Source organism: Rhinatrema bivittatum, chromosome 2, assembly GCF_901001135.1.
Source record: "Rhinatrema bivittatum chromosome 2, aRhiBiv1.1, whole genome shotgun sequence".
Taxonomy (NCBI): Eukaryota; Metazoa; Chordata; class Amphibia; order Gymnophiona; family Rhinatrematidae; genus Rhinatrema; species Rhinatrema bivittatum.
Genome location: NC_042616.1, coordinates 429,084,384 through 429,104,248, shown reverse-complemented (window position 1 = coordinate 429,104,248; position 19,865 = coordinate 429,084,384). Strand labels below are relative to the sequence as shown.

The 19,865-nt window shown below is 41.9% G+C and overlaps 1 protein-coding gene across 4 annotated transcripts in view; it reads left to right on the top strand.

Annotated features, from left to right (window-relative positions):
- The window catches only part of LOC115084898 (MARVEL domain-containing protein 3-like), an 89,282-nt gene that overhangs the window by 43,009 nt on the left and 26,408 nt on the right, over positions 1–19,865 (top strand). For all 4 annotated transcript variants that reach the window (XM_029590302.1, XM_029590301.1, XM_029590303.1 and 1 more), the window contains one exon: positions 610–794. In XM_029590302.1, the coding sequence (XP_029446162.1) occupies positions 610–794 (185 nt within the window). The remainder of the gene's footprint in view (positions 1–609; positions 795–19,865) is intronic.

The following is a 19,865-nucleotide window of genomic DNA, read 5'->3' as shown; positions in this document are numbered from 1 at the left end:
AGAAAAAGGGTAAAAGTTGCAATGTATGTAAACTGTTTGTTGTGCATAAGAGTTAATGCATACTATTTGTATGGTTGTTTTGTATAATTATCAGTTTTAAATATAAAAGTACTATACTTTTTTTTTTTCAGTAGCATAATGCTTTTATGAAGAAGTGAATTTTTCCCAAAATCAAATGCCAGAGGTGGGGAATTTTCCTTTTGTTGCTAGTGTTGAAAAACATCTGTATAAAAAGTAACAAAGTTGCATGTCTGATTTGGTTCTGATTTTGCATTCCTGCTTTGGTTCTTGTAGTGAATCTAAGGCAGGTGATTCTCTGTTTCATACTATGTAGACCTGTCCATTCCTGCGTTAAATGTTATCTGCATATACAGTCTTTCTTTTTTGTAACCGACTTTTTTTTTTTTATATAAAAGTACACTTTTATTATACATTTTAATTTGAAAGGAAAACTGCAGACAGCCTACTTATATTATATTATCTGATTTCTCCGCTGTTTTCCAGTAAGTAACTTGGCCTTTTATTTAGACCTTCGATATTCAAAAGAAGTTAAATGCCCAGAGTTATTTCCTTCAGCAGTGATTCTTAGCTATCCCCATTTCTTGTCAGTTACAGACCGTCATCTTCACAAAGCGTGCCACGCAGCCATCACTCTAGACCACCCACCAGTCGTTCGGAGCCACAATCAAGACACTACCTGCCAGCCTCACAATACCATGGCTCTCCTCCTCAAAGTGTCTACCTTGAGAAACAGTCCTGTTCAGAAAAATGCTCCAATATGTGCTCCAAAAGAGGTAAGTACTCCTTTTTAATTGTGCTGCATGCTCTGTACACATCTGCAGGGCTTCACCTCATATCCTTCTGGGTTGGAAACTTAATTTGGTCACAAGCTTTGATTTTGTGAGCACAGGAGAGAGAAAAAAAAAAAGGTTATGAACTTCTGTCAACTGCTTTTGTCACTTTTACCTGGAAATGAGACTTGACTATGGGGAAGAGTTACTAGTGTAGGGATGGGATTCCTCCCCTCTCCCACCACCCATGGTTTTTGGCCTCAAGGAGGTGGACAACGACCAGCTGTCAGGTTTTCCTGAATATTTACTGTCATAAAAAGGGAAGTAACTAGCTGTTCATTATTCAGAAACAGTCTAAAGGTTATTTGTAAGGGCCCAAATAAAAATTTGAAGTGAATAGTAGGTGAAGCCTGTCTAAACTTTCCATAATTTGGCTCCTCTCGGCCTCCACTCCCATCCCTAGAGTTGTTCACCCATCTAGATAGGTGGCTTTTGTTCACTTCTCTAGGGTCTCTACCTTGAATATATTTTCTGAAGCTCTTTTGCCTGCTGTCTCTTACATTTTTCCTCCTTCCATAGAGGTCAATTTTAAAACGAGCACACACGTGCACATATCGGCACGTGAGCAAGGATATGCTGGCATTTTTAATTGCGCGACACTTTTGCATGTAAGTTTTAAAATGCATCAACCGCGCACAAACATACTCCTACTTTTAAGAAGTTACTCAAGTTAAGCTAGCATATGTTTCTCTTCCATAGGACCTTGTGGGTTTCTACGCATGTATGTCATTTAATTTTATAACATGCTCACAACAAGGAACATTCCCAGTTGTGCAAGTAGTCTACTGGTTTGTCCAGTTAATAGCACGGTCTTTCAGACTTTCTGATGCGGAGATTTTAAGATTTTCTCTAATTTTCTAAAGGCCCTGTTGATTCTCTTCATAATTTTAAAATAGACAAAATGAATCTGTTGCAGTACAAATCTATCAAGTTTAATTGACATGTAATATTTGCATAGGGAAAATGATTACAAGGGAGAAAAACTGGGCTTCGAACAGGCTTTCAGTGGGCATTCTCAAATCCAGTAATTACAATCAATGTTATATAATGTTTCTAAACACAAGGTCAGCATGATAAAATTCTTTTAATGTTTTGCTTTATCTTAATTTAACGAATTACAGTTACATCTCTGCATTTTATTCAGATACCTTAGGTTTTAGGTCCTGATTAATCAACAGGTCAGCATGACCTAGGTTCTATTTGCAATTATGTACAAGCACAACACATTTTATTACTGATAGGAAAAGGTCACATTTCATTATATCTATTTTCTACCAATTATAATTATCTTTTATCTTGTCCATGGAGCCAAAAATACTACTGATGTACAACCTTATACACATGTGTTTACATATCTTTTATTCTTATTTCAATCTAAATAGTAGCTTCTATCTTTGTTCAGAGAAGGAATAGCAATCATAGTATAAATCAGAAAAGAACATTAGCAGCTAAATTGAACTACATTGCACTACATTGAACAGAGAGATACAATAAAGCTTTTTGACTGACTCACTGCTCCCTCTTGTACACTCTGCAATTTGGATCAAAATGTAGATAAATCACATACATATAAACCACTTTTAGAAATATTTTCACTTGTTTTTTTGGGGAAATAAACTTTAAACGTTTTATTTAGCAGCAATTCTTGTTTTAAAAGTTAGACTGAATCTGGAGTAGTAATTACAACTAACACAGTGACTTTAGTTATCTGCACAATCTAATCTTGTTACTATGATTCCTTTAGTCTGTTTTCCCAGAAAAAAACTCTAACCAATCTCATTTTGTTTCAAAAATATTTTCAGTCCTAAAGAAAAATGATATACAATAACAAATGAATTTTATCCCTTTGCTGCCCCGTTAGTTTGGTTTTTCACCGCGATCCAGGTGTACTTTCCACAGCACTCAGATTGGCAAATAGTGCAGATTGTGGCTTCAAAACCATTGGTCACTCACCACGTCTTAAATTGATCCTAAGCATACCTAACCTATGGAGCTACATGTAGACTAGGAATCTTACCTGTCATGGAATGAGAGATAAAGCCTTGTACTGACTTGAGGCCTATTCATAGCATAATATTCCAGCACTGGATAGATGTTTCCTAAGAGTTTGTCTCAGAATTTATTGCTGAAATCAATTCTGAAGTAGACTTATGGCAGAGATTGATTATACAGTGACAGAGAAAGTATAAAATCAGAAAAATAAAGTAAAAATGTGGACCTCTCCTAACTGGTTCCTCAGCAGGAGATGGTAGCTCAGTAAGTATGCCTCAGGTTCCTTCTGGTTTGGATACTTCTTTCCAGGGTTTGCAATTTTTTCTTCAGACATTGTCTTAAACCATCCAATGTTCCAGAGCAAAGGCATAGATAGGAACCTTGCCCCGACCTTCTGTTAAGTGCTGGAGTAGTCCCAGAGCGGCAGCAGGACTTCCTGATAGAGAGATGGATGACATCGATGATGGTGCCGATCCTGACTCTCTTGAAGATGGTGAAATTCCTCCAGGATTAGAACCATATACTATGCTATGGTTCTTTCATAGAGATGTACTGCCAGCTGTGATCTACCAGACCTTGGAAATGCTCGGGGTTCCTGGGGCAGATTCCGGACCTGAGCTGAAGAGAAATCCCATTTTGGTTTCCTTGCATAAAGCCTCTTGGTTTTTTTCCCATGATGGAGGCCATTCAAGAATTGATTGATCTTGAGTGGGGTGCCCCAGAGGCTAATTTCAAAAGGGGTTGGATTTTGGAAGGCCTGTACCCCCTGGTTTCAGTGCTAAGAGAGCATTTACGTTTTCCACAGGTAGATGCACTTGTGTGTACACTCTCCAAGCAGATCCGTGGAAGGAGGAATGGCCTTGAAGGATGCTCATGATTTAAAAAAAAATTGAGTCTATCCTTAAGCAAGCATTTAAAGCAGTGGCAATGACCTTGCAGATCGCTTCTTGTTGTTCTTTGGGGGCTTGCTCTTGTTTTGCTTCTCTCCCAGGAGGTTGATGACTCTGGGGTAAGTTCCAGGGGTGTTATGGAACCAATTGCTGCCACCGTGGCAGGTGCAGGCTGTGATTTGGTCTGCACTTCAGCCAGGGGGTGGCTTCTATAGTAGTGGCCAGTCATTAGTTATGTTGAGAAATTGGTTGATCAATGCAACCTTCAAGGTTATCCTCACCAAATTGCCCTGTAATGGCTCACTTTTATTTGGGAGTGAGTTGGAGGAACTAGCCAGTAAGTGGGGCAAATCTCTGGTTCCTCGTTTGCCAAAGGTTAAGAAGCAGGTGCAGCGCTCCTTTAACACGAGAGGTTGTGCTTGAGGATCCAGGCATTTTCAACCCTATAGAGGAGTGACCTTTCAGAGGACTCGACCTTTCGGTAGGTCTCAGTCCTTTCGCCCCAGACACCCCAGAAGGGGGTGCAGGCTTGGGTAGTGGCACTTCCCTGACCTCCCAATGAAGGTTTGCTGACCCACCCCCGTTAACAGGAGATAGGGGGGGACCCCTTTCTCTCTCTTATCAGAGGTGGGTCGCAATCACATCGAATCAGTGGGTCCTGGAAGTGATATGAGAAGGATATGTAATGGAGTTTCACAGTGTTCCTCGGGATGTGTTCATGGAGTCTCACTACCACTCCCTGCAGAAGAAGCAGGCAATGGAGAGTACATTGGCAAGGCTCCTCAGTCTGAGAGCTGTAGTTCCAATACCCAGGTCTCAAGAAAATATGAGGCAATATTCCATTTATTTCATTGTGCCAAAAAAGGAGGGCACCTTTTGTCCCATCCCAGACCTCAAAAGATGTTAACTGTCATCTGTGGGTGAAGCATTTTTGCAAGAAAACCTTGCGCTGTATTATAATGGCCATGCAGTTAGGGAATTTCTGACCTTCCTGGATCAGTCCGAAGCATATCTTCACATTCTCATCTGACTAGAATGTTGAAATGTTGATGCCTTCTGCGGTTCGCAATTCTGGGGCACCACTTTCAGTTTCGAGCACTGCCCTTTGGTCTGGCCACCACTCCCAGAACTTTTTCCAAGTTAATGGTAATAGTTGTGGCAGAGTTGAGAAAGGATGGAATCCTAGTACACCTGTAATTGGATGATGGGCTGATTCGAGCCAGATTGCCAGAAGAGAGCTGCCTGGTGACTCACAAGGTGATTTCCCTGTTACAGGAGCTTGACTCAGTGGTGAACCTAGCCACAGGCAGTCTTCAGCTTACTCAGTCGCTGGAACACCTCTGAGTTCGGTTCGACCCATAACAGGGCAAGGTGTTTCTGCCAGAAGCTCGAATTCAGAAGTTGCTGGATGAACTCTGTTGTTTGAACATTCTGCGCCCAACCTTATGGTCTTTCTTGCAGGTATTTGGCTTCATGGTGGCAACCCTGGAAGTGGTACCATGGGCGAGAGTGCAAATGCGTCCTCTTCAGTGCTTCCTGCAGTCTCTGTGGAATCTTAGTCTCAGGACTATTCGATTTGGCTCCACCTGCCGATGGAGGTTTTCTCCCAATTGCAGTGGTGGCTGAAGGTGGATCCTCTATGGAAGGGAGGTTCCCTAATCCCGCTGGACTGGCTAGTACTGGCAACAGATGCGAGTCTTCTTGGTTGGGGAGCTCATTGTCAGGAGCTGACAGAGCAAGGGTGCTGGAGTGCAGAAGAGTTTCTCTGGAACATCAATCAGATGAAAACTGGGGCAGTCTGGTTGACATGTTTACAGTTCAGGGACAGGCTGCAGGGTTGATCAATCTGAATAATGTCAGACAATGCAACAATTATTGCTTATGTTAATCAGCAGGGAGGAACCAAGAGCCAACAAGTGTCGCAGTAAATTGATCATCTTATGGAATGGGCAGAGGTGCAACTCCAAATGATCTCAGCCTCGCACATTGCAGGCAAGGATAATGTAAGAGCAGACTTTCTCAATAGGGAGAGACTGGACCCAGGAGAGTAGGCGTTGTCAGGCGAAGCGTTTCAGGTGATTCAGGATTGTTGGAATCTTATGTTCCTAGAGCTGTTGGCGACTTTGCGCAATGCGAAAGTTCCATGTTTCTTCAGCCGCAAGATGATGCCCTAGTGCAGGAGTGGCTGGAAGACAAATTGCTGTATGCCTTTCCTCCATGGCCCATGTTGGGCAGACTGATACGAAGGATCGAACATCACAGAGGGATGGTGCTCTTGGTCACTTCAGATTGGCCCAGGAGACCGTGGTATGCAGATCTGTGGAGGCTCCCGGTGGATTCGCCTCTGACATCCAGTGCATAGGAACATGTTGCAGCAGGGACCTGTTCTTCACAAAGATCTGACTCTATTTTGTCTTACCTTATGGTCATTGAAAGGGCTCGCTTGCTGAAACGTGGATACTCTGCGGCAGTGTCCACTTTCTTGGTCTGTGTGTGGGTTTGAAGAGTGTTTGAGGCTTGGTGTGAGGATCAAGGTACTGGTTCCTTCCTTGGTCAAGATTCCGCTCATTTTGGAATTTTTGCAGGATGGCGTGAATAAAGATTTGGCTCTCAAATTCTTTAAAGGTACAAGTAGCGGCTCTTGCATGTTTCAGGGATCAGGTAAATGGTGGATCCTTTTTGGCTCATCCAGATGTGGTCTGTTTTCTGAAAAGAGTGAAACATTTTCATCCTCCTTTGTGGTTTCTGGTGCCCCTATGGAGTCTTAATTTGTTTTTGGATTTTTTGGCGGGCCCTACATTTAGACCGCTACATACTCTATCCTTGCAGTTACTGACCTTGAAAACAGTATTCCTTGTGGCAATTTGTTCTGTGTGTAGGGTTTCCAAATTGCAGGCCTTGTCTTGCCAGGCGCCATTTCTCTAGGTGACTCCAGGGGTGGAACAGCTGCATACTGTTCCTTTTTGCCGAAGGTGGTCACTGAGTTTCACTTGAATCAGTCCATCTCCCTGCCGTCTCTGGACAGAGAGAGAGAGATGTAGAGCAGTATCGTCTGTTGCGACCCTTGGATGTCAAGAGACATATTGTCAGGTATCTGTAGGGTACTGAGCCTTTACGGAAGTCGGCTCGCCTGTTTGACCTTCACGGTGGTACTAGACAGGGAGAGCCAGCCTCGTAGGATACAGTAGCTTGCTGGATTAAGGAGGTATTTAACTCTAATGAACCATGTGTTATATGTTGCCAATATTATTATATATCGACAAAATCCTCTTTCATAAACACTTGTACATATGCTCGCACTGTGTTTAACAAATTCACTTATAAAGGTATGTTTTTTAATAAACCAATGTAAAGTGAACCGTTTTTGTTGTAATCATTGGGTTAAGGAGGAGTCACAGCTGCATATGTGGATGCTGGGAAGCTGTTACCTAATTAGGTTAGGGCTCATTTCACTAGGGTACAGGCAGCGTCATGGGCAGAAGTTAGATTGTTGTCTCCCATCAATATTTGCCAAGTTGCACGTGGTCCTCCTTTCATGTCTTTTTTCCATCATCTGGATGTTCAGGTCCGTGAGGATGTGGCCTTTGCTTGTGCGGTTTTGACTGGATCGTGGGTAGTATCCTGCCCTATTCAGGAGTAGCTTGGGTACATCCCACTTGTTCTGGATTCATCTGACTGGACACTAAGAAATGAGTAATTAATTCTTGCCTGATAATTTCTTTTTCTTTAGGGCAGTCAGATGAATCCAGCTTCCCTCCCTTGGCTGCCGAGTGATTGTATAATGATCCTCCTGTGTGCTTACATGTTATAGGGATTACTGGTAAGTGTTAATCCAGTCCCTAGTCTAGTGTTATTACATTCTTGTCTGAGCTCAATGTTGGCTGAGTATTGCAATGGTTATCTGTTTTTAATCAAGTTTTTTGCTAGTCTGTCCACAGTTGCTTTTGAAGAAAATACTGGCAGGCTAATGTCACTGCAGTGGTGTATATAATGTGACATCAGTTTGCTCTGTCTCCATCTGCTGGTAGAGGTGCATAACCCACTTGTTCTGGATTCATCTGATTGTCCTAAAGAAAAGGAAATTATCAGGTAAGTAGTAATTTCTCATTGTAATATGAAGTTAATCAAAATTCTTTGCAAAGGATGACAAATAATAATTTCAAATGGGTGCATATTAACTTTAATTTAAAGTACTTCTGGCCAAAATAAACATTTTCTATTCAGTTTTTTCCCTCTGCTTGCAGACAATTTATTTACTACAGAAATATGAATTCAATCAGGTTCAAGTTTGTATTAATTCATAAGTAAATATTTAAAATGGCAATAATCATATCAGAGACAGTTTAAAACAGGTTAATGACATTTAGATCATAATTAAGCCTAATTCATTATTGAACAATGATTTCTTAAGTGTTTCATTATACAAAGCCTAAATTGAAATAACATTCAGAAATGTTGTCTTACTTCATCATTTTCAGCAACAAGGAGTGAATTCCTGAGGGTAGGGCTACTTTCTATTCAGACCCATATAAACTAAATGGTCGAAAAGAAAAAAAATGGGTTTTTTTTTCAGATATAATAGGATTATTCATAAAGGCAGTGTTTCCAAGTACATCAGTACAGGAAAATGAAAAATAAAAATAAATCTTCAGAATGCTAATAGAAAGCATGGAATGGATTTTAAACATTTATAAGGCAGAAGCAATATGGCGACAGTACCGCACGGAGAGCATCGCACCCAAGTTAAAAACAAATACCAAATCCCCCTTCTTTGCTGTCTGAGAGAGAACATGAAAGAAAAAAAACACTTTTGGATTACATATAATCGCTCTTCTCTTTGTATGCAAGGACATTGAATAGTCTAAACAATTCTGAAGGTGTTTTATAGTTCAGTGTTTAACACAACTTCTTTCTCAGAACAGGGAAGATGATATTAAAGATTGCCTTTCCAATCAATTATCATTTTATACTGTAGAAATGGACATTATTATGGTAGCTCTAAAATTACTCAATGTACATACATCACAGCTGTAGTTCTGGACACTAAAAATCAAACAGCAAAGTTTTCTTTTGCAACTGAGCCAGATTATTTTGCTGATTATAAAAGCAGTAACCAACCTCGTTGCCTTGTGCTATAATACTCTAACACACTACATAACAAGGAAACTTCTTGTTATGTGGATATTTGTGCGGTTGCCAGCCTCGAGGCAGCCTTGAAATTTTGACTGCCCCCCGAGCTGGCTCCCGTGTTTTATTCTTTTATTACTTTTCACAACGTTTTTATTTTTTGTATTTTTTCATCTTTTCTATGCCTTCACAGTCCATTGCTTAGATCCCCCGTAATGCAGATAGACCCGCGAACTATTGTGTTTAGTTTCACTTATCTTATTGGCAATTGCCACTATCGCCGCTGGTATTCGGGTCTACGTCCGTCTGCCCGACATGGGCCATGTTTCGGCATGCACTGCCTGCTCCAGGGGCCGCGGGACCGAGCTTGCAGTGGAATTTACGTATGGACTGTGTCGTGGTGTTCGTTTAATGTGAGTGGCGCCTTCACTTGTAAAGGATAGTGAAGGCGCCACTCACGTTAAACGAACACCACGACACAGTCCATACGTAAATTCCACTGCAAGCTCGGTCCCGCGGCCCCTGGAGCAGGCAGTGCATGCCGAAACATGGCCCATGTCGGGCAGACGGACGTAGACCCGAATACCAGCGGCGATAGTGGCAATTGCCGATAAGATAAGTGAAACTAAACACAATAGTTCGCGGGTCTATCCGCATTACGGGGGATCTAAGCAATGGACTGTGAAAGCATAGAAAAGATGAAAAAATATAAAAAATAAAAATAAAAACGTTGTGAAAAGTAATAAAAGAATAAAACACGGGAGCCAGCTCGGGGGGCAGTCAAAATTTCAAGGCTGCCTCGAGGCTGGCAACCGCACAAATATCCACATAACAAGAAGTTTCCTTGTTATGTAGTGTGTTAGAGGATTATAAAAGCAGAGCAGAAGATTAGTTCTCAATCCGTTTGTTTATTGGCGCAACAATTTCCTAATTGGTTCAGTTTATTATTCTTTTCTCATTTATGTAAATGGGATCAAATCCTTGTACATTATGTGATTTCTAAGTTAAGCTTACAAGTAAGAAAGGGTACAGGCTATGACCCTTAACCTATATTCTAACACTGTAATAGATAACGGAAAATACAACAGACAACAAGAAGTCCTTGAAAAGGAATCTAAAAAAGGATTTCAAATGACTTAATCTTAAAATGGTATAAACTAGAACATTACTTAGGATAAAAATAAATTCTTCTAAATAAAAACAGCTATTCTATTTGTTATCAAAAAGCATTGGGGAGAGTAAGCAATTTTCTCTACTCTTAGCTTAAAGCATTAAATGAGCTTTCACAATATTGTCAGAATAACCTTAGACAGTTTCTAGTATCTTAATTCATATAGCTGAGCTGCAAGGAACAATACAGAATGTCTCTAAATAGAGCAAAACAAAATAATTTTATCTTAACTTTACAATTAGTTACATCTCTACATTTTATTCACCTGCCATAGGTTTTAGGTCCTGGTTCATCAACAGGTCAGCATGACCTGGCTTCTATTTGTAGTCACTTACAAACACAACACATTTTATTACTGATGCAAAAAGGTCACCCATCAGTATATCTATTTTCTACCAATTATAATTCTTTTATCTTGTCCTTGGAGCCAAAATACTAATGTACAACTTTATACAAATTTGTTTACATATCTTTTATTCATATTATAATTAAATAGCTTCTATCTTTAATAAATCAGGGGAAAAATTTAGCTAAATTTTACTATACTGCACTTCATTGAACAGAGAGATACAATAAAGCTTTATGACTTCCTTGCAGGTTCTTCATCCTACATGCTCTCCAATTATTCTGGACCCCTCACCCTATTCTATAAACCCTAAAACTTGATATGTACAGACTTGCTCTTCATCAGGAGCAGCAGTAAAGTTATGCAGATATCTAGCATTCATGCGCTACGGTTTTCGGTTTTAAAATACGAAGTTACACGTGTAAATCTTGGCCCTGCCCAGGAATTCCCATGTCCCACCCCTTTTCCACCCCCTTATTCCTTATGCACATACAGGTACGTGCGTGCGTATTTTGCGGCTTTTAAAAATCTACGTTGCTCATGTGCAGCCCACATAGATGTGTATGTAGGCATTTTTGCATGAGCATTGCTTTTAAAATCAACCTGATGGGAAATAATGAAACATAGTAGAGGTAGCCCTTGGGCAGGAAAACCCTGGTATTGAACCTAAAAGCTCACATCTCAGGTTTTGGACCCTGCTTGCACAGTTTTCTCCACTTTACACACGATGGTCTAGGATCTCCTATGAGGGGAAGCTCAGCTTTAAAGCCCTTTTGCATTGTTTATGACAAATTTCTCTTCCACATCTTGTAAACAGCACTATCTAGCTCTTTGCTTAAACAGCAGCAGAAACCATGCTGGAAAGTGAGTTCCAACTCAATTTTACTAATAAATTGTAAAACTGAATTGATAGTTTTTAACAATTCAGACAGAAAATTGTCCAATTCATCTTCACAACTGAAACTTAATAGATTTGTGACCATACTTTTCTTAGCTACCAACTCTCCAATTACTTTAGCCAATTTCTGTAGTGATTTGAATTCTTCCTTTTTCTCACTTTATACTGTAATCTCCAGACTTTCCCATGGGAATGGGAAGAAAATTCATCCCAAGAAATCACCATATGCCCCATTTCTATTACCTTATGCCCCATTTCTATTACCTTTCCTGTAGTCCTCACTATTACCTTTCCTGTAGTCCTCACTATTCTTCACTCTCCACTTTGTGTAATAAGATGCCCATCAGGTGCCACAATCTTCTCTGATGATTATCTCCTGAGTTCATACACCATACCTCAACTTCTTCTCCTTGGAAATGAATGTGAGTCCAATCTTCCTTGATGACACCTTCTTCTCCCAGTGCTTTCAAAAGGAATGGCACCTCTCCTCAAACCAGTAGCATCTAAGTCTCTGGGGTACTCAGTAACACGCTGCAGAGCCAGTCATTATTTGTTGAGTTTGACCAGTAAGATAAGAAGTAAACCTGTCAAGTAGTGACCTAGCTATACTGATAGCCTTTTATCTAGATATTAAAATGTAATGATTAAGGATATCGAAGATGGCAGAGATGTCAGAGAGAACCAACACACAATCTGTTCCACTATCAAAGCTGCTTCTAGACGTATCAAAAGTTGACCATATTAAAGTCACAGTAATAAAAGGTTTCAGGAAACCAAACTGATATGGTCCAATATCCGTTTGGATAGTGTGTTCATCCAAAAAAGTGTTTCACTGCTTCAAAACCACACCTTCAGTTACCTGCGGCATTAAAAGTAGCAATGGAAAAGGGTGAAAATTTGCCAGATTGAGAGTCAAGAGATGGCTTTTATAATATCGACCAAAAATAGGAGCTTATTTAAGCGCCAAAGGCAAAAGGCCAATGGAAAGGTTAGTGATCTTCACAAGCGAATTACTAATGTTGCTACATAGTACTTTAAATTCTTGTGTTGCAATTGTACTTAATGAGCATGATGATGTGTTTATTGCAGAAGTAGTCTGAATTATCTCATCTTTGGTGACTATAACAAAATTCTGCCATGTTGGTTCAGAATCCTCTGGCACAACTGTTAGTAAGTTGTCATCTGGAGCAAACCTTGCTCCTTGATCTCCTTAACCTTTTCAGCAAGAAACTAAAAGGAAAAATTAAAAAGCCCTGTGCTCGCCAAAACCAGGAGAAACGCGCACAAGTTGGGCACAAGAGGATTTAAAAAGCTGTCCATGGGATGTGCATATCTCCCGCTGTGCGCACACATGAACAAGGAGAGGCATGTGGGCGTGGTCTGGCTGGGGCATGGGCATGTCACATCCTGGCCAAAAAATGTGCGCATAAATATTTACATATCCTAGCGCATACCAGTGTTCCTTGCTGCATAAATTTACTTCTTCTATGGATGGTGTGTAAGCATTAACAAAAAATCTTGGCTAGCCAGTGGGGTTTTAAGGGTCTGAGCTAATAAGGGAGAAGGGAGGCTATTAAACTAGGAGGGTCTGGAAGTCCTATCCCTTAACTAGGCAAACTGGGAGCGAACTGGAAAAAGTAGCTATGGCATCAGAATGTGACCCTTGTAAAATTCCCCCATTTACGTGGTAGATGCAGCATTTGCGCTCGTCCATTTAAAATTGCGTGCACATGTACACATGTTGAGCCATGCACGCATATGTTATAAAATGGACGCATCTGTGGACATAGGTCGATGAATGCATATACGTGTACCCATGCACCTGTTTAAAAGTTACCGTCTCTGAGAGTAGCTTTCAAAACTGTTCGCATGCACCCATATATGCATGTATATGGGTGCATGGTAATTTATACTGTATTTTATAACCTGTGTGCGAATGATATGCGCAGCCTATAAAATATGAGTACATATGCGCGCATAAATGCTCGCCTATGTAAAAAACCACGAGTCGCCCAAGTTTGGAATTAATCAGATAAATGCCAATTTATCCAGCTAAGCAGCAGCGCATAGCCGGATAAGTCCAAAAAGCGGTACTTAGATAAGTAGTGCTTTTCAGACTTATCCAGCTATGTAGGTCTGCTGCTACTTAGCCCAATAAATTGGAATATAGACAGATAAGTGCCGCTACTTATCCAGATAAGTTCAAATTTGTCCATCTAAGTAGTGGGAAAGGTGCTGCTTTGCCCAATAAGTTGGAAATTAGCTGGATAAGACTGATCGGAGAAAATTTTTTCACTCAACGCACAATAAAGCTCTGGGATTTGTTGCCATAGGATGTGGTTAGTGCAGTTAGTGTAGCTGGGTTCAAAAAAGGTTTGGATGAGTTCTTGGAAGAGAAGTCCATTAACTGCTATTAATCAAGTTTACTTACGGAATAGCCATTGCTATTAATTGCATCAGTGGCATGGGATCTTCTTGGTGTTTGGGTAATTGCCAGGTTCTTGTGGCCTGGTTTGGCCTCTGTTGGAAACAGGATGCTGGGCTTGATGGACCCTTGGCCTGACCCAGCATGGCATGTTCTTATGTTCTTATACCTGTGCATTTGTACTATTTTAAAAGGATACTCTAGTAGATTTGACACTTTTTTACCCTCATGTAAGTTGGCTTTTACATGTATAAGTAGAGGATTTTATAATGTGTGTGGAGATGAAATAACCAGTCTACAGTTTGCCAAGACCATCTGCAGCTCATGAAGACCCTCCTGGCTGTTCAGCCTGAAGTCCTCCCATTGCACCCAGTCCCCCTACCCAGTCATTTTTTCCCTTTTATGTTGTTTACGATCACTTAACACCAGATACTGAGCAGCTGCAAATATTTGCATGTAAAAACCTTACTCGTGTCACTTTGGCAGGTTTTTAAATTGCAACTTATGCGCATAAAAGTTGTCCCTGTCCTGGAACGCCTTTAACATGCTCCTTTTCAAAATGAAAAAATATTTTGGTGTATTCATTTTATTTGTTCATTCATTTCCTATTATAATCAATGGGGGAAGCAATGCAGCCTATTTTAGGCTCCTGTTTGAGATTTTCAAATCATTTCTAATGAAACCATTGGGTAGGCATCATCATAAGGGTGAAGACACACAAACACTTCAAAAACTATGTCAATGTGGCACCAAAAACAGCATGAAGACTCCAAGGATTCACAGTGGGGCGAAAGCAGTGAAAAGGATTCTCCAAGGGACCATCAGTGAAGCAAATCATTAGAGTGACCAAATCACCCCAAGGCTCCAAAATTGGGGCAAAGGGCACCAACAGCGGCATGAACACCCCAAAGCTGCACAGGAGATGCAAAGTGACACCAAGTGTAGCATGAACGGCTCAAGGCACTATGAAAGGGGAACAGAGCACCCAAAAGAGGCAGGGAAACCCCCAAGCAGTGATAGAGGGCCAGAGCAACAAAGAGTAGCATGAAGACCCCAAGGAAGGGGTAATGGCCCCGAACAAATTGGTACAAGTCCCTTTGCAGGGAGAAGTCAGAGGAATTCCCTGGAAGAGGCCTGATATTTCCATATGGCATCATTATTTGAAGGAGCTGGCTGTTCGAGCTTGGGGTTGGTCTTCCCCTTTCCTGCATATAATCTGATTCGCAGCTTTATGATCTGTCTCTTCCATCTCTTTACACACGCACTCGCTCTCTCCCAGACAAAGACACCCAGACACACTCAATTTCTCTCTCCCACACACACATGCATTCACTCATTCTCTCTCTCTCCCAGACAGATATCCACCTCAAACATGCACATTCTTTCCCAAACACAAAGACACATCACACACACACACTCACACTCTCTCTCCCAGACACAAATTTGCATACACACATTCTCACTCTTTCAGATGCACACACTCGCCTCCCACACACACACTCTTCCAGACAAAAAGACACACATACACAACACACTCACTCTCTCCCCAGACAGACACGTACATACATACATACATACATTCTCTGCAACAACGGAAAAACAAACAGCAAACATCAAAATCAAGAAATAGAAAACATTCATAATAGTAAAACCTTACTAATAAAAAGAACAAATATTTCAAAACAGCAGACACATCAAATAACACCAAATTATTAAAACTAATAAGGATTTTAAAATTCTCTGTGCTCCATAGCTAGAAACCTTTTTGATTTCCAGTCATCCTGAGATTGACTGGATTAGTGCTGGTGGGGGACATGCACAGACAAACTTTCTCCTCTCTCATATACTTACATTAACATACAAATGTTCATTCCTGCACTCAATCTCTCACATACTCACGCGCACACTTTCATTCTCACATACAAATTCACACTGACTTGCATGCTCATACACATTCATACATGCCCACTGTTTCTCACACTCACGCGTTTTTTAATTTTATTTAAAATTACATTGCCTGCACCCTTCAAAGTTCAGGGCGTGCTCACTACCATACATACTCATGGTCACGGACTCACTTCCGCGCTCATTGGCACACACTCTCTCACACACAAACTTACGCACAAATGCTCATGGACTCGTTTGTAAAAACTCTCCCCTCACCCCATGCCACTCTGAAATGCACAAGTGGCAGCGACCACCAGTAATTAAGTTAAAAAAAAAAAGTTTTTACTTACATTGGTGGTTCCAGGGGTGGGTTGGCAGAGAGTCCCAAGCAGGCCCCATGAGAACAGAGTCTGAATGGACTGTTGAGGCTCCAGGAAAAGGTCTGTGTACATCTGGGAAAAGGTAGGCTGGAAGGCCACAATGATAGCTTTTAGACTTTTTTAAAATTATTTTTTGCTGCAAATGAGAATGAGAGGAGTTGGGGGCAGAGGAAAGCAATGGGGGTGTTTAGACTGGCAGGCCCTGCTGCAGCGCAATTGTGCGGTGGCAGTGCCTGCATCAATTTCCAAGACCGCTGGCTTCCCTGTATCCCTCTTTCAACCACAGGGTGGGTGGGAAGGCAAGGTGGTCTGGTTTCTGGCCGCCTAGGTCTGGCTCACTGCACTGTTCAGGGAGTGGGAAAGTTCAGGGTAGCCCCTTCTGATCTGGCTCAGTTGCCCCCCCCCCCCCCCCCGTGCCTTCATCAATGTTGCTTTCTTTCCTTCTCTATCCCCCCATCTGCTCCATTTCCCCCCAATGTTACTCTCTCTGTTTTCCTCTTTACAACCCCTCCCCCTCCCAGCTGAGTCTGCTTGCGCCTACCTAAAGAACTCTGGGTTGGAGCAGCAAATGGTGATTCCCAGCCTGAGCAGTCCTTCCTTCGCTTGCGCGGGAGTGTGGGAAAACAGTAAGGCCAAGACAGCTGCTGGAGCAGGGAAATGGCGCAATTAAGATAGCCGCCACATTGAGAGATTTGGTGAGAAGCAGCATGGCAAAGACAAACCCCCAAAGCTGCAGCAGTAGCATGGAAAACAGCCAGGCCAGCACAACAAAAGCAGCAGCCAGCAAAGGAGCTTGCGGTTTTACACACACAGTGATCCTCCCCCTTCACAGCAGCCAGCTCGTTGGTAGAAGGTGCAAGTCCTAACTTTCGCTGTGGACATACTAATGAGTAGGGGGAGGCTTATTTTCTGCAAAACCTGCGAGCTCCATAAATAATGCCCAATGCTGCCACTAAGGAGAAACATTAGGGACAGAGTTAATGGGCAGTCTCAAGGCAGCTGCAAGAGCTGCATGTGGCCTGCGAGAAACCAATTGGCCAATCCTGGTATAAGGCATGTACCATCTTGGAGAATATGAAAAGTTACTTCTTTGTAGGGGTGAGATATTCTCTGCCATCTTTTGAGTGAATGCTCATCCTTGTTTCTGGATCTTCTGGTGTTCCTGGAGATTCTGGAGTGGAGCATGGTGACCATGAATCATTTGGCTCCGTATCACAATCTCTTACGTTGGTGGTTCTCAATCTGGGGTCAATGAGACAATCGGTGAGGCAAGCAAAGTGCAGCTGCTGAGGAAAGAAAACAGCTGGCTGTCCTCACCTTTCAGGAGCTCTGGTCTAAAACTGTTGCTGGCTGATCCCACGCTGCCCAGGTGCAATGAAGAGGATGATCACACACTCAAGGAGCCCAAACCCCTCGCCCCCCCCCCCAGAGGAGACAAGGGGAAGAGCTCGGCTGATTGCTGCTATGAGGAGCCTGAACCGACATAGAGAGGAGGTGGAAGAGTGTAGCTTTATTACCATCATGAGGGGAGACAAGCCACACAAAAGAGGACAGGAAATGTGCTGCCTCCAAGCATCCAAATTACCTGCCTCACCACACAACCAGAGGAGGAGGAAGCAAGGTGATAACCCTGAGGAGTGTCTCCAGACACTGCTGCGTGTGCTCTGGCTGTCTTTCTGGCCTGACAGTGTGAGAGAGAGAAGCTGCATTGAGAAAGAGAGAGATGACCATGGGAAAGGTGGGGGGGGGGGGGGGGTGGAAGAAGAGCAGGAGGGAAGGGACGATTTGGAAGCCAGCACAGAGTCAGGAGGGAAATAGTGGAAACTATTCTAAAGATCAAAATCGGAGAGAGTATAGATAGACATGGTTTAATGGGACACAGCATGGATTTACCCAAGGGAAGTCTTGCCTTACAAATCTGCTTCCCTTTATTTATTTATTTGGTGCTTTTCTATACCGGGCCGGCATTCATGATACAATCATATCATGTAGGTTTACATGGAACGGGGGTACAATAACCTTAGATATTAACAAAGCGAAGAGAAGCAGAAGTTACAATAAAACAGGGGGGCTGGAACTGGGGGAAGAGGAAGAACAAAGCATAAGTAACTCAACGGCAAGAAGAGGAATTATTTACATTGTGCTGAATGTACAGTAATGTTTGCTATGTTGAATCAGTGAGTTTCTGGAAAGGCTTGTTTAAATAACCAAGTCTTAAGCCTTTTTCTAAAAGTCACCAGGCAAGGTTCTTGTCTGAGTTCGAGGGGGAATAGCATTCCATATGGTTGGTCCCGCTGTAGAGAGAGCCCGTTCTCTGGATGCTAGATGGTGTGTGGATTTGGTTGGGGGACGTGCAGGGATCCTCTATAGACTTCTCTGATAGGTCTGGATGAGGTGTGTAGACTGAGTGGGAATTGAAGGTTGAGAGGGGCTTGGTTGTGGATGGTTTTGTGGATGATGGTGAGGGACTTGTGTAGAATTCTGAAACGTATTGATAGCCAGTGTAGATTTGAAGGGGTTAATAAACATGTAGATAAAGGTGAACCGGTAGATGTGGTGTATTTGGATTTTCAGAAGGCATTTGACAAAGTTCCTCATGAGAGGCTTCTAAGAAAACTAAAAAGTCATGGGATAGGAGGCGATGTCCTTTCGTGGATTACAAACTGGTTAAAAGACAGGAAACAGAGTAGGATTAAATGGTCAATTTTCTCAGTGGAAAAACGTAAACAGTGGAGTGCCTCAGGGATCTGTACTTGGACTGGTGCTCTTCAATATATTTATAAATAGTCTGGAAAGGGATACGAAGAACGAGGTAATCAAATTTGCAGATGATACGAAATTATTCAGAGTAGTTAAAACACAACCGTATTGTGATAAATTGCAGGAGGACCTTGCGAGACTGGAAAATTGGGCATCCAAATGGCAGATGAAATTTAATGTGGACAAGTGCAAGGCGAAGCGTATAGGGAAAAATAACCGATGCAGTAGTTACCAATTTTAGGTTCTATCTCAGGAGTTACCACCCAGGAAAAAGATCTAGGTGTCATAATGGATGATACATTGAAATCGTCGGCTCAGTGTGCTGTGGTGGTTAAAAAAGCAAACAGATTATTAGGAATTATTAGGAAGGGAATTGTGAATCAAACTGTGGATGTCATAATGCCTCAGTATCGCTCCACGATGAGGGACACCTTGAATACTGTGTGCAATTCTGGTCGCTGCAACTAAAAAAAAATATATAGTTGGCACTGGAGAAGGGTCAGAGAAGGGCGACCAAAATGATAAATGGGATGGAACAGCTTCCCTATGAGGAAAGACTAAAGAGGTTAGGGCTGTTCAGCTTGAAGATGAGTCAGCTGAGGAGGGATATGATAGAGGTCTTTAAAATCATGAGAAGACTAGAACACGAAAGGCAGATTGACAAAAATAAAATTATTAATAGTATGAGACTGAGCAGGAGAGAAGAGGGAAAAACTTGTGGAGAGGGTCTGAGGGGAGAGACTGGAGATTTGGAGAAAGGCGGCTGAAGCGGATTGGTGATGGGAGAGAGACACTGATGAAAAGTGATTGGCAGAGGGGAGAGAGACTAGTGGGGACAGGATCAAGGTCCCTAAAACTAGTGAATTTTGAAAAAGGGACTCTGTACTCAAAAAAAATTTGGGAACCCCTGTCTTATGTGAATGGGAGAGAGGGGGAGCTTCATCCTCTTGTTGTGTAAGTGTTAGTAGCTTTTTTTGTCATTTTTTGTAAAACAGGCAAACATTCTTCTGATGGAGGGGGGATTTGCTTCATAATGACTTGCCACATATCCTTTGCACAAATGCTGTACTGACCTTAGATGGTAGAAATGTGGATGAAGAAGTGTCTGATCTACTTAGTGTTGGGGTACTTACCAGGT